The sequence below is a fragment of the Oncorhynchus gorbuscha genome, linkage group LG10 (assembly GCF_021184085.1).
Source record: "Oncorhynchus gorbuscha isolate QuinsamMale2020 ecotype Even-year linkage group LG10, OgorEven_v1.0, whole genome shotgun sequence".
Classification (NCBI taxonomy): domain Eukaryota; kingdom Metazoa; phylum Chordata; class Actinopteri; order Salmoniformes; family Salmonidae; genus Oncorhynchus; species Oncorhynchus gorbuscha.
In genome coordinates this window covers 26,152,820-26,178,480 of record NC_060182.1, presented here as the reverse complement: position 1 = coordinate 26,178,480, position 25,661 = coordinate 26,152,820, and the positions used below count along the sequence as shown (strand labels likewise).

The window sequence follows — 25,661 nt, the reverse complement described above, 5'->3', positions numbered from 1 at the left end:
ACAACGACGTGATTATACAAACCGAAAACAGTACCGTGTGGCCCAAACACACACGGAAAACAAACACCCACAACCCAAAAGTGAAACCCAGGCTACCTAAGTATGATTCTCAATCAGGGACAACAATTGACAGCTGCCTCTGATTGAGAACCATACTAGGCCGAACTCAAAAACCAACATAGAAAAACAAACATAGACTGCCCACCCAACTCACGCCCTGACTATAATAAAACAAATATATAATAACAGAACTAAGGTCAGAACGTGACAATGTTTCTGAAAATGAATTGTTTGTCCTCTTGTGCTGGTATGGAGTGCAGCCTAACAGCATTTTTTTCTTTGTATTTTTTAAAGAAAATGAAGAATGGATAGGACACTTGTCCTCCTCCAAGCATCAGTGACCTCCAGGAACAGTAGCCTATCCTTTTCACCAAGTTATGGCTCTGCGACCACTTCAATACTTGTGATTGACAGTCACCTGACTCAAGCTCTCCTGAACAAGGGTAAGAGAATTTTCAACTTTTAAAAAAACCGAAAGACCAAGTTGAGGAGAGAGATCCAGTGCCTGCTGAATGAAATCGACGGTTACATAAAAGGCAATGACGATCTAACAGCCATTGAACATTCATTAATCCAACACTTACATTTAGCATTTGTTAGTTACATTGCAATGATATTCCTTATTGTTTGTGTACTTTTTCCACTAAAACTCGTTCAGGTCTGCGAGAAAGTGTGTAACATGTGGGTCAATTGGCAATGGCTTCCTCTGAACGAACTTTCCGGTCTTGCGGCTCGCTTCTGCTTTAGCTGTGAATTTGGTTCCTTCAGGGTTTATTCGAACCAGGAACCTGCACAACCCAACATGGAATATATTAAATCAGTTGGGGCATTGAAAATGATCTGCTTGCTCCATCCCAGAGCCTGTGTTGGCTTGTGGTAGCATGCTACTCTGGCTCCAGTCTAGCCCTGCTTGCTCCTTTCTATCCGTCCTTCTCTCAGCCCCTTTTTCTCTCGATCTCTCTTTCTCTCATTTCTTTCTCAAAGACAGGCAGGCAAGCAGTTCTTGTTGTAGTTTTTTGTCAAAATGTCTTCATTTTCTACTGTTGTTTTCCTATTTTTTATTGATCTGTTTAGATTTCTTCTTTTTTTTACATAATCCTGTATTTTCAAGAATGCCCTATTCTGATGTCTTGGTTTGTGTATGGTGAAGTACATTATTGGCCTGTATTTGTCAATGTTCTTATCACTGTATCTCTCTCTGTCTCTCTCTCTCCCCTACTATCTGGAGTTGTAATGTTGCTCTTTTCAAATGTTGTTTTTTGTGGTTAAAGTGCAATTCATGTGAAATTCCTATTATGAATTTGAATAAATATATATATTTGTACACATTGTTTTTCTTACAATATTACATTTCAGGGAGGTGTCTTCTAAAGACAACCTGCAATGCTGCTTAGTACTGTAAAATAATTGTATATTACTGTAAGTATTCTCCTGTAAATTTACAGCATTATACTGGCACCACAGTTGCCAGTTTAATACTGTAATTTTGCTATGTTTACAGCATGATTTTTCTTACTGTAAATCATATTACAGCATCCCTGCTGTAAATGTACAGCAGGGATGCTGTAATATGTATGTCACATAAATCATGCTGTAAACTATATTACAGCTGTATTAAACTGGCAACTGTGGTGCCAGTATAATGCTGTAAATTTACAGGGAAACGTTTTACACTGTACAGTCTCGTATGGTGGGTTCCAATTCAGAACCAGGAACAGATATAGCCCTTGGTTCTCAAAGGGCTACATCGCATTTTTCTACAGCTGGCCATGCTTTCCACCTGGCTACCCATAATCCGGTCAACAGCTCTGCACCCCCCACAGCAACATGCCCAAGCCTCCCCATTTCTCCATCACCCAAATCCAGATAGCTGATGTTCTGAAAGAGCTGCAAAATCTGGATCCCTACAAATCAGCTGGGCTAGACAATCTGACCCTCTCTTCCAAGCCAAGTTAACAAACAGATTACCAAGCCTTTTCGAATCCCACCGTACCTTCTCCGCTATGCAATCTGGTTTCAGAGCTGGTCATGGTTGCACCTCAGCCAAGCTCAAGATCCTAAACGATATCAGAGCAGCTCACAGTAATCTGTGAGCTGCTCTGACAATTGGTGCTGAAAACTAGTGAGGGAGATAAGTGTTTCCAGTTTCAGAGATTTTTGTAGTTCGTTCCAGTCATTGGCAGCAGAGAACTGGAAGGAGAGGCGGCCAAAGAAATAATTGGTTTTGGGGGTGACCAGAAGATATACCTGCTGGAGCGCGTGCTACAGGTGGGTGATGCTATGGTGACCAGCGAGCTGAGATAAGGGGGGACTTTACCTAGCAGGGTCTTGTAGATAACATGGAGCCAGTGGGTTTGGCGATGAGTATGAAGCAAGGGCCAGCCAACGAGTGTGCAGGTCGCAATGGTGGGTAGTATATGGGGCTTTGGTGACAAAACGGATTGCACTGTGATAGACTGCATCCAATTTGTTGAGTAGGGTATTGGAGGCTATTTTGTAAATGACATCGCTGAAGTCGAGGATTGGTAGGATTGTCAGTTTTACAAGGGTATGTTTGGCAGCATGAGTGAAGCATGCTTTGTTGCGAAATAGGAAGCCAATTCTAGATTTAACTTTGGATTGGAGATGTTTGATGTGGGTCTGGAAGGAGAGTTTACAGTCTAACCAGACACCTAGGTATTTGTAGTTGTCCACGTATTCTAAGTCAGAGCCGTCCAGAGTAGTGATGTTGGACAGGAGCGCAGGTGCAGGCAGAGATCGGTTGAAGAGCATGCATTTAGTTTTACTTGTATTTAAGAGCAATTGTAGGCCACGGAAGGAGAGTTGTATGGCATTGAAGCTCGTCTGGAGGTTAGTTAACACAGTCTCCAAAGAAGGGCCAGAAGTATACAGAAGTACACCTCTATGTAGAGGTGGATCAGAGACTCACCAGCAACAAGAGCGACATCATTGATGTAGACAGAGAAGAGAGTCGGTCCAAGAATTGAACCCTGTGGCACCCCCATAGACTGCCAGAGGTCCGGACAGCAGACCCTCCGATTTGACACACTGAACTCTATCAGAGAAGTAGTTGGTGAACCAGGCGAGGCAATCATTTGAGAAACCAAGGCTGTCGAGTCTGCCGATGAGGATGTGGTGATTGACAGAGTCAAAAGCCTTGGCCAGATCAATGAATACGGCTGCACAGTAATGTTTCTTATCGATGACAGTTAAGATATCGTTTAGGACCTTGAGCGTGGCTGAGGTGTACCCATGACCAACTCTGAAACCAGATTGCATAGCAGAGAAGGTATGGTGAGATTCAAAATGGTCGGTAATCTGTTTGTTGACTTGGCTTTCGAAAGACCTTAGAAAGGCAGGGTAGGATATATATAGGTCTGTAGCAGTTTGGGTCAAGAGTGTCCCCCCCTTTGAAGAGGGGGATGACTGCAGCTGCTTTCCAATCTTTGGGAATCTCAGACGACACGAAAGAGAGGTTGAACAGGCTAGTAATAGGGGTGGCAACAATTTTAGCAGATAATTTTAGAAAGAAAGGGTCCAGATTGTCTAGCCCGGCTGATTTGTAGGGGTCCAGATTTTGCAGCTCTTTCAGAACATCAGCTGACTGGATTTGGGAGAAGGAGAAATGGGGAAGGCTTGGGCGAGTTGCTGTGGGGGGTAAGTGCTGTTGACCGGGGTAGGAGTAGCCAGGTGGAAAGCATGGCCAACCGTAGAAAAATGCTTATTGAAATTCTCAATTATAGTGTATCTAACTACCTCATCCCCTTCCTGTATTTATTTATTTTGCTCCTTTGCACCCTAGTATCTCTACTTGCACATTCATCTTCTGCACATCTACCACTCCAGTGTTTAATTGCTATATTGTAATTACTTCGCCACCATGGCCTATTTATTGCCTTACCACCCTTATCCTACCTCATTTACACACACTGTATATAGACTTTTTCTAATGTAATGTATTGTGTAACTCTGTGTTGTTGTATGTGTCGAACTGCTTTGCTTTATCTTGGCCAGGTCCCAGTTGCAAATGAGAACTTGTTCTCAACTAGCCTACCTGGTTAAATAAAGGTGAAATAAAAATAAATAAATACACCCTCTCATGGGTCAAGCCCTTCAGGAAGAGCACATGAGACATACACTACATGACCAAAAGTATGTGGACACCTGCTCGTTGAACATCTAATTTCAAAATCATGGGCATTAATATGGAGAGCCTCCACTCTTCTGGAAAGGATTTCCACTAGATGTTGGAACATTGTTGAGGGGACATGCTTCCATTCAGCCACAAGAGCATTGGTGAAGTCATGCACTGTTGTAGGGAGATTAGGGCTTGCTCGCAATCGGTGTCCAATTCATTGCAAAGGTATTTGATGGGGTTGAGGTCAGGGCTCTGTGCAGGCCAGTCAAGTTCTTCCACACCGATCTGTACAAACCATTTCTTTATGGACCGCTTTGTGCATGGGGGCATTGTCATGCTGAAACACAAAAGGACCTTCTCCAAACTGTTGCCACAAATTACAGAATCATCTAGCATGCCATTGTATGCTGTAGCGTGAAGATTTCCCTTCACTGGAACTAAGGGGCCAAGTCCGGGCTCTGCCTGGGACACTCAAGGACATTCAGAGACTTGTCCTGAAGCCACTCCTGTGTTGTCTTGGCTGTGTGCTTAGGGTCGTTGTCCTGTTGGAAGGTGAACCTTTGCCCCATTGTCACGCCCTGACCATAGAGAGGCTTTTATTATTTATTTTGTTTAGGCCAGGGTGTGACTAGGGTGGGCATTCTAGTTTCTTTATTTCTATGTTTTGACCGGAATGGTTCTCAATCAGGGACAGCTGTCTATCATTGTCTCTGATTGGGAATCCTACTTAGGCAGCCTTTTTCCCCACCTGTGTTTTGTGGGTAGTTGTTTTCTGTATAGTTTATGCACCTTACAGAACTGTTTCAGGTTTCCCTCTGTTTATTTTGTTCTAAACTTGCTGCGCTTTGGTCCGATCCTCATTACGACGAGAGCCTTGACACCCAGTGTGAGGTCCTGAGTGCTCTAGAGCAGGTTTTCATCAAGGATCTTTCTGTACTTTTCTCTGTTCATCTTTCCCTCGATCCTGACTAATCTCCCAGGCCCTGCCACTGAAAAACATCCCACAGCATGATGCAGCCACCACCATACTTCACCATAGGGATGGTGCCAGGTTTCCTCCAGGCGTGAAGCTTGGCATTCAGGCCAAAGAGTTCAATCTTGGTTTCATCAGACCAGAGAATCTTGTTTCTAATGGTCTGAGTCTTTAGGTGCCTTTTGGCAAACCCCAAGCAGGCTGTTATGTGCCTTTTACTGAGAAGTAGCTTCTGTCTGGCTGCTCTGCCATAAAGGCCTGATGAGGAGAAAAATAACAATTGAATCTATTTCAGAATAAGGCCATAATTTAACAACATTTGGAAAAGGTAATGGGGTCTGAATACTATAATTATAACTTTTCACCACCATTTTGCAGATAAATAATATTAGTCACAAAAAGATCCCACCATGTTGAACGAACAAATTAGGCCTATTTGTCCATTTATAACAATTACACCAAAACGTTCTATCACAGCTGTCGTGTTTTTTTAATACATATTACTTTACTCACACAAAAACTGTGGATAGAAACGTGGATAATGTTAATCCATTCGTTTAACATCTAAATTACTCGGAGTTTGAGTCGATCCCAACTGAGCTTAGTTTCGACCTTCGCCATTTTAGACCCGTTGGAGCTGCCATTTGACAACAGAAGAACTAGGCTACTGTAGGCCTGTGCACAGAATGTTTCAACTAAATAGGACGGAATGGTCACATTACTACAGATTTAGCCTGTCCAGATTTAGGCATATTTCGGGAACGAAGGCGTTTATGTTTCTATCAAGAAAGTTCAACCCTGTGGTCCCCCTACCTACCCCCATGGTGTTTTTATCGTCCTAAATGTTGTTTTGTCGTGGAACGTGATGAATATGTGGGTACATTCGGTTACTTCCTTTTAGGGGCCACACTAGAAAGTTCGATCATCTGAGATGCTGAGTAAATTTCGCCTAGATCCGTTTTGATGGGCTTTTTGTCTGCAACACCTTGTGGCTCTCAAAATGTCGTAAACACAACCCTACGATGATATAACAATAGATTACGATGTTTCGCCTACGATTCTGACTTGGAAACTGTAAAACAGTTAGTGTTTCGGTGGTTGGCGGGCGCAAATAGCTATAGCATAGTTTGCGTAATTGCGCACGAAGCGGGATCGGCGGGTTCACTTAGTTCAACCCCACTCAACATTAGCATAGAGAAATCATTGGTTGGAATCGCGCCAACACCAGACATTAGCATAGAGAGATCATTGGTTGGAATCCCGCCAACACCAGACATTAGCATAGAGAGCTCATTGGTTGGAATCCCGCGGACGGAAACATTAGCTATGGGTCTTCTGTACAGCCGCAGCGAGTTAAATATCCCGTATTCCCTGAGCCAAAGGGGTACTAGCTTGGCCAAACGACAGACCACGAGTTTGGGACATTGAAAACGCCATGAAAAGGAAAGGAGAGCTAGGTGAGCGCACATGTCTGAACAATATTGAACATTTTCGATATATCGTAAGCAAATAGACAAGTAGCCTAGCCCATAGCCTCACATGAACTTTTACCAGGTTGTATTGTACTTTTTACGTTCACCAAGCTTTATAAATAGCATAGGTTACACATAACAATGTAATTGAATGATATATACTTTTTTATTTTACCAATATGTCCAAATAAATGATTATTGCTTGGAATGCTGAGAAATCTATGTTTTGCCATTTTGGCTACAGTTTACCAGCCTTGTTGAAAACACTAGTTAAATATTGTTCTAAATAACGTTCTAATAACATGTGGGCCACCTGAAGAAACACTTCTGCGTTTGTTCGGTTCACTCACGTTTTCTCTCAACACTGCATGGTTACTATACACGTGGCTGCTTGGGTCAGCATTGGTCCAAATACAATACATTCCTTCGGTGTTTTTGCGGGGGGAAAAATATGAGCATGCGTAAGTTTAGCCGTTGGCGAATTGTGTAAACATTTAAAATCAGAACATTTGACTATAGCCTATATTAACAGTTACTATTTAAACATTCAGGAAGTTAAGGTGAAGCACGAATGCACAAAGCAAGAGAGCAGATGAATCGACACAATGTTACAACACCCTGAATCGTTCGAGAGCGATACAATGTTGCAGCAGCTATATGTGACACACTTGTAGCGGTAGTTCACTGTTATTGTTATTGCGATGTTCGATTCCTTCCCCCCAACCTTTACAATACGCATATGGATGTTTACGTTGATGTTTACCAGTGCCTGGAAGTAGCCTTGTTGGTGGAGTGTGCACTCCGTACTGAATATCAATTCATGCATTTAACACATACTATCACTTATACAAATACTGTGATCCTTGTTTTAGTTATTAAGCTACATTGTTATTGATTTGTGGTTTTGCTACAGGCGGAGACCTGGAGATGGCAGTGAATGTCCAAGTCAAGCCTGGTGAGAAACACAACCGCTATGAGCTGCTGGCTTGGCTCAATGAATCTCTACAGACCAGGTTCACAAAGGTGGAGCAAACATGCTCAGGTAGGCTAGATGCTCATTGTACACAGTGTTGACATTCTCTAGGCCTATGTATTGTCTCTAGATAATACACTGTTATGTGTCTGTCATACTTAGAGAACATTCCTCTACATCAATGTTTTTATTAAACTTTTATTTAACCAGGTCGGCCAGTTGAGAAGTTACCATGTAAAACAATCATAGTTACCTATTTTGCATGAGTTTCAGGGATGGGGTAAGACTCTAAATGTGTGTTCCAGGTGCTGCGTTCTGCCAGCTGATGCATTGGCTGTTCCCTGGTTCTGTGGACGTACAGAGAGTGAGGTTCCATGCCAGTGATGAGGTGGATGTCCGTCACAACTACAGTGTGCTGCAGGCCGGCTTCAGGAGGAGTGGGGTGCTCAAAGTGAGTTACACTCTACAGCCATACACCTGTTAATGATATACTGCAGTCTGGTAGGACTGTGTAATCTGCACACAACTTCTTCATTCCATTGCTCTTACACATGTGTAGCAACACTGCAATTACTCTAGTAATAACATGGTGTAATTACATATTATACACTGCTCAAAAAAATAAAGGGAACACTCAAATAACACATCCTAGATCTGAATGAATGAAATATTCTTATTAAATACTTTTTTCTTTACATAGTTGAATGTGCTGACAACATAATCACACAAATTATCAATGGAAATCAAATTTATCAACCCATGGAGGTCTGGATTTGGAGTCACACTCAACATTAAAGTGGAAAACCACACTACAGGCTGACCCAACTTTGATGTGATGTCCTTAAAACAAGTCAAAATGAGGCTCAGTAGTGTGTGTGGCCTCCACGTGCCTGTATGACCTCTCTACAACGCCTGGGCATGCTCCTGATGCGGTGGCAGATGGTCTCCTGAGGGATCTCCTCCCAGACCTGGACTAAAGCATCCACCAACTCCTGGACAGTCTGTGGTGCAACGTGGCGTTGGTGGATGGAGCGAGACATGATGCCCCAGGTGTGCTCAATTGGATTCAGGTCTGGGGAACGGGCGGGCCAGTCCATAGCGTCAATGCCTTCCTCTTGCAGGAACTGCTGACACACTCCAGCCACATGTTGTCTTGCATTAGGAGGAACCCAAGGCCAACCGCACCAGCATATGGTCTCACAAGGGGTCTGAGGATCTCAACTCGGTACCTAATGGCAGTCAGCCTACCTCTAGCGAGCACATGGAGGGCTGTGCGCCGCCCCCCCCCCAATGAAATGCTGACCAACCTCCAAACCGGTCATGCTGGAGGATGTTGCAGGCAGCATAACGTTCTCCACGGCGTCTTCAGACTCTCACGTCTGTCACATGTGCTCAGTGTGAATCTGCTTTCATCTGTGAAGAGCACAGGGCGCCAGTGGCGAATTTCCTGCACGGTGTTGGGCTGTAAGCACAACCCCCACCTGTGGACGTCGGGCCCTCATACCACCCGCATGGATTCTGTTTCTGACCGTTTGAGCAGACACATGCACATTTGTGGCCTGCTGGAGGTCATTTTGCAGGGCTCTGGCAGTGCTCCTCCTTGCACAAATGCGGGGGTAGCGGTCCTGCTGCTGGGTTGTTGCCCTCCTACGGCCTCCTCCACGTCTCCTGATGTACTGGCCTGTCTCCTGGTAGCGCCTCCATGCTCTGGACACTACGCTGACAAGACACAGCAAACCTTCTTGCCACAGCTCGCATTGATGTGCCATCCTGGATGAGCTGCACTACCTGAGCCACTTGTGTGGGTTGTAGACTCCGTCTCATGCTACCACTAGAGTGAAAGCACCGCCAGCATTCAAAAGTGACCAAAACTTCAGCCAGGAAGCATAGGAACTGAGACGTGGTCTTTGGGGGCACCACCTGCAGAACCACTCCTTTATTGGGGGTGTCTTGCGAATTGCCTATAATTTCCACCTGTTGTCTATTCCATTTGCACAACAGCATGTGAAATTTATTGTCAATCAGTGTTGCTTCCTAAGTGGACAGTTTGATTTCACAGAAGTGTGATTGCCTTGGAGTTACATGGTGTTGTTTAAGTGTTCCCTTTAGTTTTTTGAGCAGTGTATATGTAATCTAGTACTTATTACATTTTATAACATGCATATTGTTACATGTAGTGATTTAATAATGTTGTGTAAAATATCTCCTCCCCCAGTCAATCCCAGTGGATGGTCTGGTCGTAGGGAGCTCTGAGGCGAGCCTGGACTTCCTACAGTGGTTCAAGGTGTTCTTTGACTCCAACCACAATGGCCAGGAGTATGATGCTCTGGAGTCGCGGGCTGGACAGAGCATGCCACCTGCTAATGCTGCTAAACAGCCACAAAGACCCAAAGCCCTGACACAACTTGACTTCTGTGAGACTCAACATCACTCTCTCTCTGTTCTTTTGTTTTTTCATGTGAATTGCTAGTATGAAATTCTAGTCCACTGTATCCACTTTATTTGTGTTTTGGTTTCTCAATGTTGTCACCCACAGCTAGGGAAGTGGAGATGTCTGAGGGGCCCTGGCAGAACCAGGAAATGGCACTGGATGTTCAAACAGCAGAGGAGAAGGAGGATACATTTTTCCATTTCAGCCCCAGCCTGCTGCAGCTCATCCAGAAGCACTGGCCCAGCCCAGCAAAGCACGGGACAGAACTTACCCAGGATCAGGTAGCCAGACACGTTATGGGTCAGAAATACCCTCAGGACATCACCGCTGCCTGCTCCAAGACCCCCTACTGCCTCTACCTGTACCGAGGTGTGGAGCTGGGAGGGGATGGAGACCGGGAGACTGTCAGTGTGCTCCTGATAGGCTACTTTGACCAGAGGTCAGGGGTCAAGCATGTGCGCCTGCTAGACACCCTTCAGCCCAGGGATGCCACAGTGTCAGCTGGTACAGCTGAGCTGAACTGTCTGGTGGAGACTCTGAGGAGGTTTGAGCTCCCCTTGGCGAACTTAGCTGTGTTCTACTGTGGAGACACAGGGCTGGGCCAGGTGTTGGAGTCTGGGCTCAGGGCCCTGAACCCTGGGCTGGTGTCCCTCTGTGGTCTCCCTGGCCTGGCTGGACGGGCGTGTCAACTGGGCGTGAGTGCGCTGCCGGAGTCGGTCCTGGAGCTGGTTAGAGACGTCCACCACCACTACTCCACCTGCCCCACCACCAACCTCAAGGAGATATTTGCCGACGTGCCATCCTTGGACCCTCTCCTTCCCCTGTCGTCCCAGTGCCTTTTCCTGGGCAGGACAGTGCAGAGGATGGCAGACGCCTGGCCCGAGCTGCTCCAGTACTTTGAGTCCCGGGGCAATGAGGGGGACGCGGAGCAAGTGTGTACCCGTCTAAGGGACCTAAAAGTCCGACTGAGCCTGCTGTTCCTGGGGCACGCCTTGGAGCCCCTCTGTGCTTTCCAGGAGCTCCTTGAATGGGGCGACTCTGATGTGGCCAACATCCTACAGCAGGCCTCCAGCCTGGTGCAGTCCTATGCAGCCAGCTTCCTCCGCTCGCCCGCCGTGGACCGCTCCCTGAGGCGGCGGGAGCCCACGCTCCTTGCCAACGAGAAGGATCACCTCCTGAGGGTGGATGTGAATACGGGCACCCGCGTGAAGGACTTCCTGTCGGAACATCAGGCAGAACTCGAAGACGATGTCGTAGACTCTTTCCGGGAGAGCAGTGTCTCCTTCTACAAGGCTACCACCTGGAGCCTGATGAAGAGCCTGCCACTATCCAACGTGGCCCTGAAGAACATTCCCATCTTGCTGAGGCCTGCTGGGAGGCTGGAGGTGACGAGTAGGGTAGTGGCCGAGCTGGGGTCCCTCATGGGGCTGTGTGGAGTCCCGGGGGACATGGCCCTGCTGACCGATGAGTTCCTGGAGTATATGATCTCAGAGGGTGAGAAGCCTACTGCCGACTCTCCCACCCCTGGGCCCACGGTGGAGCAGCACTGGAAACAGGTGCTGAGAACCATGGAAAAGAAATCTATCCTACGTAGGCTGATCTGCAGCCTGCTTACTCTCCCCTCTGGCCCTCTGCAAAGGGACAAGGTCTTCGCTCGGGTGTGTAGCTAACTGGACTAGGCGGCACTGTTTGGGAAATTATGTTGGTGTGTTAGCTCTGCTGTAATGTATGCTATTACTATAGTCACATTGTTTTGCAATGTAGAACATACAATTTTTTTGTTTCTGTCTGTAAATGTGTTGGTATGGATGTCTTTTATGTGTCCAGGCTACCTTGCTTGGTGATGGTAGTCGGGATGAGGATGACTGGCTCACAGAACGCAGTGAGGACGAAGGCATACCCTCATCACCCTCAAGTCCTCTAAAACAGGAGAGCAACTCATCTGGTAAGATTGTACTATATATTTACCGGAATGTGACACTTGACAAACTGTTTATTCGGAGCAGAGGTCTCCAGCTCTATTTCTGTGTGCAGGTTTTTGTTCCAGCCCAGCAGTAACAGACTCAATTCAACTAAGCCTCTCTCCAGACTGAAGGCCATTTATTTGTTGTTTATTTGACACAAGTGTATGAGTGCTGGGCTGGAACAAAAACATTGCATACCCCGTAGGTGAATACAGATATACTGTATATTTAATAATTCCGATTGTTCCTATTGTTCAAGATTTGATTGACATCACAGAGCCTGCTGAGACTGAACCTAGGCCTGTTCAGACAGACACAAGACCAGGTAAGGATAGCACTGAGAATCACATGCACTCATTAAAGGATCATTGTCATACAATTGTATGAATATTGTATATTTATATCCCAATTTGTAAGTCGCTCTGGATAAGAGCGTCTGCTAAATGACTTAAATGTAAATGTAATGTCCTAAAAAATATTGACCTCTTTGCAATTTGCCCACAATGGCAGCGCTAAAGACAACTGGGTCTATTGAAATTATTGTTCTCGATGACAGCGACGATGACGTTATTTGGACTGAGACCATACAGCACAAGGTACATTATATTTTTGTTTATATTTTTGTTTAAATCTATTTCCTTTTTTTTAATATAAAATGTGATTATGTGCAGTGCATATATTATGGAAGCATAATATAAGTGTTTCTCTCACTGACCCCCAGCTTAAAAATGACAATGCCCTGCCGATGGCCACATCCACCCCTGAAGGACCATCTAAGACATCCTCCTGCCTGTACGAGGTAGGTACTGTTGACTCCATAAAAAACAGATTGTCACTGTTATTATATTAAATGATACTGTTATGTATGTACAGTGGCAAGAAAAAGTATGTGAACCCTTTGGAATTATCTGGATTTCTGCATAAAGTCACAACAGACAAACACATTCTGCTTAAACTAATAACGCACAAACTATTGTATTTGTCTTGTCTACATTGAATATATCATTTAAACATTCAGTGTAGATTGGGAAAAAGTATGTGAACCCAGGAGTCGGCTAACCTGGGGTACAATCATTGAGACGAGATTGGAGATGTTGGTCAGAGGTGCCCTGCCCTATAAAAAACACTCACAAAATTTGAGGTTGCTATTCACACGAAGTATTGCCTGATGTGAACCATGCCTCGAACAAAAGATCTCAGAATTGTTGCCTTGCATAAAGCTGGAAAAGGTTACAAAAGTATCTCTAAACCTTGATGTTCACCAGTCCACGGTAAGACAAATTGTCTATAAATTGAGAAAGTTCAGCACTGTTGCTACTCTCCCTAGGAGTGGTCGTCCTGCAAAGATGACTACAAGAGCACAGCGCTGAATGAGGTTAAGAAGAATCCTAGAGTCTCAGCTAAAGACATTTAAAAAAATCTCTGGAACATGCTAACATCTCCGTTAACGAGTCTACGATACTTAAAACAGTGAACAAGAATGTTGTTCATGGGAGGACACCACTGTACAAAAAAAACATAACTGCACGTCTGAAGTTCACAAAAGAGTATCTAATGTTCCACAGCGCTATTGGCAAAATATTCTGTAGACAGATGAAACTGAAGTTGAGTTGTTTGGCAGGAACACACAACACTATGTGTGGAGAAAAAATGGTACAGCACACCAACATCAACCTCATCCCAACTGTAAAGTATGGTGGAGGGAGCATCATGGTTTGGGGCTGCTTTGCTGCCTCAGGGCCTGGACAGCTTTCTATCATCAACTGAAAAAAGAATTCCCAAGTTTATTAAGACATTTTGCAGAGACTTTAAGGCTATCTGTCCCCCAATTGAAGCTCAACAGAAGTTGGGTGATGCAACAGGACAACGACCCAGAACACAGAAGTAAATCAACAACAGAAGAAAATGCATCTTCTGGATGGGCCCAGTCAGAGTCCTGCCCTCAACCCAATTGAGATGCTGTGGCATGTCCTCAAGAGAGTGGTTCACGCCAGACATCCCAAGAATATTGCTGAACTGAAACAGAGGAATTGTGACGCAGTCTCCTCTGAAGAGTTGATGTTGAGATGTGTCTGTTACTTGAACTCTGAATGTCACTTATACTCCCCTCCGGCCTCTAGGTCATCAGGCTGCTGATTATCCAGCACACCTGTCACCATTGTCTCGCACACCTGTGCCTCATGTCACTCACCTGGACTCCATAATCTCCTTGATTATCTTCCCTATATCTGTCACTCACCTTGGATCTTTACTCTGGTGTTAATGACTCTGTTTTCATGTCGTGTGTTTCGTGTTTATTTTATTTATTAAAACACTCACTCCCTGAACTTGCTTCCCGACTCTCAGCGCACTCGTTCCAGGAATGGTCCAAAATTCCTCCTGACTGTTGTGCAGGTCTGATCCGCAACTACAGAAAATGTTTGGTTGAGGTTATTGCTGCCGAAGTAGGATCAACCAGTTATTAAAACCAAGGGTTAACATTAGAGGCCGACCGATTTTATGATTTTTTTTTTTCAATGCCGATACCGATTATTGGAGGACCAAAAAAGCGGATACCGATTAATCGACCAATTTAAAGATGGATGTATTTGTAATAATAATTACAACAATACTGAATTAACACTTATTTTAACTTACTATAATACATCATATAATACATCAATAAAGTCAATTTAGCCTCAAGTAGATAATGAAACATGTTCAATTTGAAATAATGCAAAAACAAAGTGTTGGAGAAGCACATATTGCCCTTTTACGTTCTATGTAAGAAAGCTAACGTTTCTGTTCCTTGCTCAGAACATGAAAGCTGGTGGTTCCTTTTAACATGAGTCTTTAATATTCCCAGGTAAGAAGTTGTAGTTATTATAGGACTATTTCCCTCTATACCATTTGTATTTCATTAACCTTTGACAATTGGATGTTCTTATAGGCACTTTAGTATTGCCAGTGTAACACTATAGCTTCCGTCCCTCTCCTCGCTCGAATCAGCAACACAACGACAACTGCCACCACATCGAAGCAGCGTTACCCGTGCAGAGCAAGGGAAACAACCACCCCAAGGCTCAGAGCGAGTGAAGTTTGAAACTCTACTAGTGCACGCTAACTAGCCAGCCATTTCACTTCGGTCACACCAGCCTCATATTGGGAGTTGATAGGTTTGGAATCATAAACAGCGCAGTGCTTGACGCACAACGAAGAGCTGCTGACAAAACGCACCAAAGTGCTGTTTGAATGAATGTTACGCGCCTGCTTCTGCCTACCACCGCTCAGTCAGATACTTAGATGCTTGTATGCTCAGTCAGATTATATGCAACACAGGACACGCTAGATAATATCTAGTAATATCAACCATGTGTAGTTAACTAGTGATTATGATTGATTGTTTTCATAAGATAAGTTTAATGCTAGCGAGCAACTTACCTTGGCTTACTGCATTTGCATAACAGGCAGTTAGTCTCCTTGTGGAGTGCAAGAGAGAGGCAGGTCGTTATTGCGTTGGACTAGTTAACTAAGGTTGCAAGATTGAATCCCCCGAGCTGACAAGGTGAAAATCTGTCTATCTGCCCCTGAACGAGGCAGTTAACCCACCGTTCCTAGGCCGTCATTGAAAATAAGAATGTGTTCTTAACTGACTTGCCTAGTTAAATAAAGATTAAAGAAAGGTGTACAACAAAAAAAAAAACATTTGGTAAATCGGCGCCCAAAAATACTGATTTCCGATTGGTATGGAAACTTGAAATCGGCCCTAATTAATCGGTCGACCTCTAGTTCACATACTTTTCCCACCCTGCACTGTGAATGTTTACACGGTGTGTTCATTAAAGATATGTACACGTGTTATTAGTATAAGCAGACAGTCTATTGTTGTGACTTAGATGAAGTTCAAATTTGATGACCAATTTATGTCCAGGTAATTCCAAAGGGTTCACACACTTTTTCTTGCCAAGGTCTTATACATTTGTTAAGTAGTATTGTTATTAGTCTTAATTCTCTCTGCTTAACTGACGTGTGTAAAATAATCCTTTTTCTTTTCTGATATACATTATCATGACAGTTAGCTTTGAGGCCAACAATGGTACATATCAATGTATTTCGGTGTTCAATCTCACCAGATGTGTTTTGTGGTGTATGGCTGACTGTGTGCTGTGCGTTTCCCTGTAGGATGAGAAGGGCTACAATGTGGGGGATCTGGTATGGGGACAGATGGGGGGATTCTCCCTGTGGCCAGGGACTGTCCAACCCTGGAAGGGACGGCAGGCAGCCAAAAGCATCCGGAAAGTTGAATGGTTTGGGGATGGCATGTTATCCGAGGTGAGGGTGGAGAAGGACATCGTGTTTTTGTTGTCAGTGTGTTTATGTGAGTTATGAGTGTCCATATTTGATGGACAATAATGTTTTTAAAATTAAATTGTAAAGGTGAATTGTTATGCCTATCACTCAGGGAAATTCTGTCTGTTTCAGAAAAACACCCGGGGACTGCTGCCATTTGGATCGTTTGCACAATGTTTCTGCACAAATAGCTTCGCCACCCTCGTCACGTACAGGGATGCTATATTCCAGTCTTTACAGGTCAGTCTGTCTAGCTCTGCTTTGTGTATGGTTGTCGATTTGTATGTGTGTATCCCATCCGATTGTGTGTTGATATGTAACCGTGTAGGTGGCTGCTTCAAGATGTGGGAAGGTGTTTTCCCTGGGTTCAGAGAAGCGGGAGGAGCACCTCAGGGAAATGGTGGACTGGGCCTTCGGCGGTTTCAAACCCACTGGTCCAGATGGGTTCCAACCACCACTCCAGACAGAAGGTAAGCTAAGAGGCTGACTAACATATCATTCTGTATCTACCCACTTGAGCCAATGTTCCCACGTAATTTCAATTAAATTACGTTGACCCAATGTGGAATAGACGTTGAACTGACGTATGTGCCCAGTGGGTATTACATACATAATACCCCTCTTTCATTTTGAAGATGTTATAACAACTTATATGAAAATAAATGGATATATTTTGTCTTAATGGTGTACAATATTTTGATGTTAATGATTTTACAGCTAAAGGGATTGCTAATGGGAAGCAACCGGACCAAAAAAAGGCAACATCCATCAACCGCGAACTGCACAACCTGAGCCAGGTGTCTGTGTGTCTCACCAAGCTCTCGCTGAACCTGGACAGCGGCACCTTCAACCTCCGGCAGGAGGAGGATGCAGGTGCCTCGTCCAACATGGAGAAAAATGATCAAAATCCAGACTGCCAGCCACCACTCAAAAAAGAAAAAAAGCAGCAGTCCGACAAAAAAAAAGACCTAGGCTACGTCTATGAACAGCCGGATCAGAAATACAGAGGTGGGCCTTCTCTACTCTTTCTTCACGCTGATATATCCCCTGTTAATAATTGTAATATAATAAATAAATAATATATGCCATTTAGCAGACGCTTTTATCCAAAGCGACTTACAGTCATTTCCATACATTTGATTACTTTTACTCTAAACTGAGCTATTACTTTTCTCAATGCACTGACACTGTCTCTGCGCACTCTTTTAATATACTGTGTTTTGTATCTTTATTTTCTCAGAGGAGATGGTTCAAAGGGTACAGAAGAAAAGACTGGACATTGAAGGTGAGAGCTTGTGCTGACATGGACACTTTTGTATTAAATAGTGGTATTGTGTTGGAAGTCTGGTTCCTTCATTGTTTTGTTCACTCACTTTGTAATTTTCTATCTTCCAAAGCTTTCTGCCTGTGCTGTATGGCTGACGATATAGATATTTTCCATCCACTGTTTGAAGGAAGCCTTTGCCTTAAATGCAAGGTAAAGCAAAACCTATATTCATCTTGTGGTTCTTGCTACATTTCATCATGTTGTACAGGTCAGAGGTTACAAAAACATCCAGTACCAGTCAAAAGTTTGGACACTTACTCATTCATGGGTTTTTCTTTATTTGGCCTATTTGAGATTCTTCAAAGTAGCCACCCTTTGCCTTGATGACAGCATTGCACACTCTTAGCATTCTCTCAACCAGCTTCACCTGGAATGCTTTTCCAACAGTCTTGAAGGAGTTCCCACATATGCTGAGCACTTGTTGGCTGCTTTTCCTTCACTCTGCGGTCGAACTCATCCCAAACCATCTCAATTGGGTTGAAGTCGGGTGATTGTGGAGAACAGGTCACCTGATGCAGCACTCCATCAATCTCCATCATGGTCAAATAGCCCTTACACAGCCTGGGGGTGTGTTGAGTCATTGTCATATTGAAAAACAAATGATGGTCCCACTAAGCGCAAACTAGATGTGATTGTATATTGCTGCAGAATGCTGTGGTAGCCATGCTGGTTAAGGGTGCCTTGAATACTAAATAAATCAGTGTCACTAAAGCACCATCACACCTCCTCCTCCATGCTTCACGGTGGGAACCAAACATGCAGAGATCATCTGTTCACCTACTCTTGGGGCGGCAGCGTAGCCTAGTGGTTAGTGTTGGACTAGTAACCGAAAGGTTGCAAGATCGAATCCCCGAGCTGACAAGGTACAAATCTGTTGTTCTGCCCCTAAACAAGGCAGTTAACCCACTGTTCCTAGGCCGTCATTAAAATAAGAATTTGTTCTTAACTGACTTGCCTAGTAAAATGCATTTAAAAAATACTGTCTCACAATCTCTAATTTGTACTCATCAGACCAGAGGACAGATTTCCACTGGTCTATTGTCCATTGCTAGTGTTTTGTTGGCAAGTCTCTTCTTATTGGTGTCCTTTAGTAGTGGTTTCTTTGTAGCAACACAACTGATTGGTTCAAACGCATTAAGAAGGAAAGAAATTCCACAAATTAACTTTTAACAAGACACACCTGTTGATTGAAATGCATTCCAGGTGACTACCTTATGAAGCTGGTTGAGATAATGTCAAGAGTGTGCAACACTGTCATCAAGGCAAAGGGTGGCTATTTTAAAGAATCTCAAATATATTTTGATTTGTTTAACACTGTTTTGGTTACTACATGATTCCATATGTGTTATTAAAGAAAAACCCTTGAATGAGTAAGTATGTCCAAACTTTTGACTGGTACTGTATATGTTATACATTTTGTTTGTGTGTTGCCTCCATTTTTTTCAGATGGTCATGTCTTCCCTAGTTGTGCCAATTCCTAAATCTTTATATGGGAAGTTATAACACTGACTACTCTTCCCTACAGGATAACTTCACTGAGACTCTCTATCGATACGATGAGGATGGCTACCAGTCATACTGTACAGTGTGCTGTGCTGGCCTGGAGGTCATCCTCTGTGGGAATGACAGCTGCTGCCGGTGAGTAACAGTATTTGCTACTAACGCTCTCTCCAGTGGAGGCTGGTGGAAGAGGGACCGTCCTCCCCATTCTCACTCCACCGGCCTCCTATGCCATTGTTTACTCTAAACCTTCCAGACATGGGTCAAGTTCTAACATATGTCTTCTCCCAGCTCCTACTGTTTGGACTGCCTAAACATCTTGGTTGGCCCAGGTACCTTTGACTTTCTGAAGGAGGTGGATCCATGGATCTGCTACCTGTGTGAACCATACAATGCCCACGGTGCCCTGAAACCCCGTCTTGACTGGAGCATCCGTGTCCAGGAGTTTTTTGCAAATAACAGTGCCTTTCAGTTTGTGAGTGGCGGTTGTAGCGTTACCTTAGAATGGAATGCTTTTTGTTTTGATCTATTAGTAACATTCATTTACATACCGGTACTGCTCTTATTGGTCAATAACCGAATGAGTGTACTAAACCTTTGCCCTCTCTAGGAGCCCGATCGGGTATACCCGTCCATCCCTGCCAACCTGCGTCGACCAATCAACGTCCTCTCACTGTTTGATGGGATTGGCACAGGTTAGCTGCTGCGCCGGAGTTCTTCCATTCTAATTCTACTCTGTTATCCTGATTCTGATGACAAAAACACTACTGTATTTGTTTTAATTCTACTCTAATTTTGATTCTACAATTATTTGTTCTGCTTCTACTGTGAATATTTGACTATTTCATTTGATGCTAATTCTATTGTTTTTCAACTGTTCTGATTCCACTGTGAAAATTATACCCCTTTTAAGGTCTAACGAGAAGAGGAACTTCAATAATCAGACTTTGCACAGTAGCACTTACCAAAACAGACATCAGTTTTATTTGACCCTTAGGTTACTTGGTGCTGAAAGAGCTGGGATTCAAGGTGGACAAATATGTGGCCTCGGAGATCTGTTCGGAGTCCATTGCTGTTTCTGAGATCAACCATGAAGGCAAGATCATACATGTGGATGATGTCCGGCTCATCACCAAAGAGCACGTATGTCTTATAATGTGAGCACAGCACTTTTACTGTCGGTTTGAAACATTGGTCACTAAAACAGACCTCACAACTCTTGTCCAATGCAGATCCTAAAGTGGGGTCCGTTCGATCTGCTCATTGGTGGGAGCCCTTGCAACGATCTGGCCATGGTGAACCCAGCACGGAAGGGACTGTTTGGTATGTCTGGGACTTGAAATAGTTTACCTTGTGAGATCAACAGAGTAAAAATATATTTAAGTATTTTCTACACATTTTGTAGTGTGGCTTATAGACATTACCAGCAGAGTGCAGTGTACAACAGTGTGGTTAGTTTGGAATAGGCAAGTAGAGTGCAACATCTGTGTTAGCTCGAATGTGGATATCAGCTCTGCAATGTTGTTCACTGCTTAGCTACAGTGCATAACATGACTTCCCAGACTATTCCCCTGTGTTATGGGTGCTTATTAAATCTGTCATTCTGTCTGTAGAAGGGACAGGGAGGCTCTTCTTTGAGTATTACCGGCTTCTTCACATCATGAAGCCCAAAGAAGACGACCGGAGGCCGTTCTTCTGGTTTTTCGAGAACGTGGTGTTCATGAACAACCACCACAAGGTCGACATCTGCCGCTTCCTGGAGGTTAGCTAGCCCCATTCACTCTCCTCTTAGAACAGTTGTATCGTGCTGCGTACATTTTTGTCTCCAAAATTGGGAATTCTAATGGGAAACTTACGGTTCAAGCTTAAAACAAAATTTTGCTGCTTATATTTCTGAGTCTTTGTGGTTTTGGTCTGGATCTCAGAATGAACGGGTTTGAAGTCAGAAAATCAAATAATTCACATGAACACAGCACCAGATCTCTTGATTTGTATACAAATCATACTGTCTAAATGTTCTGTAGTTTAGAACCCAAATAACTGAGTCTGTTCTCAGTGCAACCCAGTTCTGGTGGATGCGGTAAATGTGAGCCCGGCCCACAGAGCGCGATACTTCTGGGGCAACATCCCTGGAATGAACAGGTACGTGTCTGCACCCTGGACCAAACTAAACCACTCAGCTGATCCATGATCCTTTCTCATCAACCCCTTTGGTTATTGAAACCATAGATTAAAATGATTTATTCAGTGCAATTGATCTCTATAGTCTACAGATATGTGGGTCTTCGCAAAAACCCAGGACCACACCAGTATGACACCATCTTTAGTCCCATCTCTGTGATTATTTGACCAGGTAGGCCAGTTGAGAACAAGTTCTCATTTACAACTGCGACCTGGCCAAGATATAGCAAAGCAGTGTGACACAAACAACACAGTTACACATGGGATAAACAAACGTACAGTCAATAACACAATAGAAAAGTCTATATGTAGTAAGATTAGGGAGGTAAGGCAATAAATAGGCCATAGTGGTGAAATAATTACAATAATTATCTTCTTAGTGATGAGTCTGCTTCCTGCCTTTAGAAATCTTCTTGGGTTTTGTTCAATGTGTCTAGACCCATCATTGCATCCCAGACCGACAAGGTTATTCTCCAGGACTGCCTTGAAAGGGGAAGAGTTGCCAAGGTCAGAAAATGTTTCAAATTAATTTTCTATTTAACTAGGAAGTCTCAATCTGATCCTCTTTAGTTCTTTTCTAAAAAAATATATATTTTTTTCCATTTGAGTTAAGTCTACCCGTCTTTCTTTAGAACCGGTGACTGTTTGTCCAAGCATTTCCTGGTGTCTTACTTTCTTGTTTTCCTTTGTTTATTTTGTATTCTATTGCACAGTTCACAAAAGTGAGGACCATCACCACCAACCCGAACTCCCTCAAGCAGGGCAAGGACGTGAGCAAGCTCCCTGTGTCAGAGAAAGGCGTGGATGACCACCTATGGATCACAGAGTTGGAGAAGTAGGCATTTGGAAATATGGCATTTCATTGGGGGGCGGCAGGGTAGCCTAGTGGTTAGAGCGTTGGACTAGTAACCGGAAGGTTGCAAGTTCGAATCCCCGAGCTGACAAGGTACAAATCTGTCTTCTGCCCCTGAACAGGCAGTTAACCCACTGTTCCTAAGCCGTCATTGAAAATAAGAATTTGTTCTTAACTGACTTGCCTAGTAAAATAAAGGTAAATAAATAAAAATGTAAAATATAACTCTGTGGATATTAAAGATGTTCTCTTTCACTTTAAGGATCTTTGGCTTCCCCAAGCACTACACCGATGTAAAGAACATGAATCGCCAGCAGAGGCAGAAGGTGCTGGGGAAGTCCTGGAGTGTGCCTGTGATCCGCCATCTCTTTGCCCCACTGAAGGAGTACTTTGCCTGCGAACAACTTCCCCCCGTTCCTTTCGCAGCCATCTAGTTCCTCAGCAACAGCTATGGGGGAGGGGTCAATGGGTGGCCCATCATGGTTAGTCCCCTGGAGTGACAGTCAGGTTCATTAAGGGCGCTTACCCTCCACCCTACGGGGCTGTGGCCCATAAGACAGAACTAAATTAATAGGGGGGGAAACTAAACAGAAAATACCCACAACAAAAAATCTCCTTATCTGATCTTTTTTAATCTTTTAAGTGTTCTACTTAAACCATTTTATGCATCTCTTTTATTATGTTCACACTGGTTTTCTTACCTGACACAAAGGCCAAGCAAAAAGAAAGAGCAGACACATCTTACTAAGACAAAGCTTCATCATCACCGTTGGGTTCACAGTCTGTGTTAATAGTGCTGAGTTGGATAATCCTCTCATTGGGTTATTATTCATTTATGTCTCTTTTTATGGGAAAATTACTTGATATTTGGCCTCTATTAGATTACTTGAGATTTGGCCTCTATTAGATTACTTGAGATTTGGCCTCTATTAGATTACTTGAGATTTGGCCTCTATTAGATTACTTGAGATTTGGCCTCTATTAGATTACTTGAGATTTGGCCTCTATTAGATTACTTGAGATTTGGCCTGTATTAGATTACTTGAGATTTGGCCTCTATTAGATTACTTGAGATTTGGCCTCTATTAGATTACTTGAGATTTGGCCTGTATTAGATTACTTGAGATTTGGCCTGTATTAGATTACTTGAGATTTGGCCTGTATTAGATTACTTGAGATTTGGCCTCTATTAGATTACTTGAGATTTGGCCTCTATTAGATTACTTGAGATTTGGCCTCTATTAGATTACTTGAGATTTGGCCTGTATTAGATTACTTGAGATTTGGCCTCTATTAGATTACTTGAGATTTGGCCTCTATTAGATTACTTGAGATTTGGCCTGTATTAGATTACTTGAGATTTGGCCTCTATTAGATTACTTGAGATTTGGCCTGTATTAGATTACTTGAGATTTGGCCTGTATTAGATTACTTGAGATTTGGCCTGTATTAGATTACTTGAGATTTGGCCTCTATTAGATTACTTGAGATTTGGCCTCTATTAGATTACTTGAGATTTGGCCTCTATTAGATTACTTGAGATTTGGCCTGTATTAGATTACTTGAGATTTGGCCTCTATTAGATTACTTGAGATTTGGCCTCTATTAGATTACTTGAGATTTGGCCTCTATTAGATTACTTGAGATTTGGCCTCTATTAGATTACTTGAGATTTGGCCTGTATTAGATTACTTGAGATTTGGCCTGTATTAGATTACTTGAGATTTCATGTATGTGTTTTTTTTTAACCCACTGTCACTTACTGTGCAAGTCAAAGCTGTGACATGCAGAGATGTTCTCAACAAAGCTGGTTAGATCCAGCAAGACTACCTCTGTTGCTTTATGACAGAGAAACACTCAAACATATCTGCTGCTAACAAGCCACCTTCTACTGTAAATATAATGTACCTTTTGTAAATAGAATTGAAGTTGGTATGATACTACTGTAAATAATTTGGTCAGATATTGGATGTTTTTATAAGATTCCTTTATTGTGTGAAAGTAGGAAGACAGAATCATGGTCATTTAAAAAAACTGAGTTCTATTGTGTTAAACCAAGGGATATATAGTGATGTCTTATTTAAAAATTAATAGTACAAATAAAGAATGTATGAAATGTTTAATATGATGTCATGGTTGTGTTTTATTGTCAGTTATATGCATTGGGTGATTTTGCAAATGGTGATTGTAGTATGTAATCCAAATAGATTATTATAGTAATTAGTATAAATTAAAGGTAGACTCAGCGATATGCAGAAAGTAAACATCATAGTGGGTCGATTTCCACAACAACTAAGTGACGAAGCACGAGCCTCAACTTCTCAGCTGTTTTGGTACCCTGGCTACCACACTGAACAGCGTGAAGTGAACCTTGCACCTGCACAGATACTGTGTGACGGTGAGAGAAGTATTGCATCTCACTCATCTCAATATCTGTGGTGCTGCTCGTGGCAACTTCACTGAGTCTACCTTTAAACTACAATACTTGCCCAAAAGACTATCGGGTCACACATTTACATTTCAACCAGGCCTACCTCAAAGCAGCGAGCCGGTCAGCACTGGGAACAACCCCTGGTCTTTCATCATAATGAGCTCCAACACTTTTTTTTGTCAATAGGGTTCGGGTCTGATTGTTTTTGGGACAAGTAGTGTCACATCTAGAAGTAAACACTACCAATGTTTTTCACCCAAGAAGACCTCTAGTGCATACATTGCTTCGTAAGTGTGTAGTTTGTGGTCAAGCCTTTTGTGAGAAGAGCCCATTCAGATGGAATGGCCCTTTCATAGCACAGAGGATCCATTGGTGACATTAAAACCATCTAGATTCTAGAATAAAAGGTTAAAGGATGAAGTCACTGATATTTAGTTTGAGATACAACTTGAGCAGTTAATCCTACCCCATGTTGGATTGGCGGGAATCATGCAAGTAATAGTTAATTTACCAATCTACCAAATACTTCACACTAGAAGAAGTTAAGCTACTTTGAAAACGTAGTGCACTACACTAAAGCTACTCCAGGACAAATTATATCTAAATCTGAAATGTCAGACTACAAGAATGTGTAATTTGACGTTTTAAACACAAACTGTTTCAAGTGAGAATTAAGCTGTTCTGTTGCTGATAAAAACAATGTTTGCTTATTTCCCCCCATATTTTCTTCTCTATATAAACAGTATTATGTAGTTCCAGTAGTTAGCTACATGCTACATGATAAAACAGTGATGTGTAGTTCCAGTAGTTAGCTACAACGCTACATGGCAAAAAAAAGTCATAAGCTACTTAAAGCAAAATTTGAATTTAGTTTAACGACCACAAACCTACTGAAAAATGTAGTTGAATTACTAGTTGAACTACATATAGTTCACTATTCCCCAACACTGATGCCTGTACTAATAACCAGCATAACTGCCACAGTTGTAAAGTTTAAATAAATGGTGTAAAGCAAAAGTGTAAAGAAAT

The 25,661-nt window shown here is 43.0% G+C and overlaps 1 protein-coding gene and 1 long non-coding RNA gene across 3 annotated transcripts; both read left to right on the top strand.

Annotated features, from left to right (window-relative positions):
- Positions 1-211: 211 nt before the first annotated feature.
- LOC124045404 lies at positions 212-1,172 on the top strand. Its single transcript, XR_006840848.1, has 3 exons — positions 212-256; positions 355-503; positions 719-1,172. It is a non-coding gene; the product is annotated as an uncharacterized LOC124045404 (long non-coding RNA).
- Positions 1,173-6,484: 5,312 nt separating this feature from the next.
- On the top strand, positions 6,485-24,318 carry LOC124045761. Of its 2 annotated transcripts, none has more exons than XM_046365345.1 (25): positions 6,485-6,628; positions 7,557-7,685; positions 7,922-8,067; positions 9,832-10,030; positions 10,153-11,603; positions 11,875-11,992; positions 12,271-12,336; positions 12,522-12,607; positions 12,733-12,810; positions 16,173-16,322; positions 16,473-16,580; positions 16,669-16,810; positions 17,058-17,348; positions 17,581-17,625; positions 17,738-17,817; positions 19,193-19,305; positions 19,459-19,642; positions 19,778-19,862; positions 20,165-20,310; positions 20,400-20,490; positions 20,781-20,929; positions 21,224-21,309; positions 21,786-21,855; positions 22,062-22,183; positions 22,464-24,318. In XM_046365345.1, exons 1-25 carry the CDS (start codon positions 6,607-6,609, stop codon positions 22,633-22,635), a joined length of 4,329 nt encoding a protein of 1,442 aa, XP_046221301.1. In that variant the 5' UTR covers positions 6,485-6,606; the 3' UTR covers positions 22,636-24,318. The 2 variants fall into 2 exon arrangements, with proteins under 2 accessions (XP_046221301.1, XP_046221300.1); XM_046365344.1 differs by having other exon boundaries at positions 10,153-11,705.
- The last annotated feature ends 1,343 nt before the right edge of the window (positions 24,319-25,661 follow it).

Coding starts and splice junctions, on each gene's coding strand:
- LOC124045761 (XM_046365344.1), top strand. CDS start 6,607: ATGAAAAGGAAAGGAGAGCTAG. Junction 12,811..16,172: donor CATCCTCCTGCCTGTACGAG/GTAGGTACTGTT, acceptor GTTTCCCTGTAG/GATGAGAAGGGCTACAATGT. Junction 16,581..16,668: donor CTATATTCCAGTCTTTACAG/GTCAGTCTGTCT, acceptor GTAACCGTGTAG/GTGGCTGCTTCAAGATGTGG.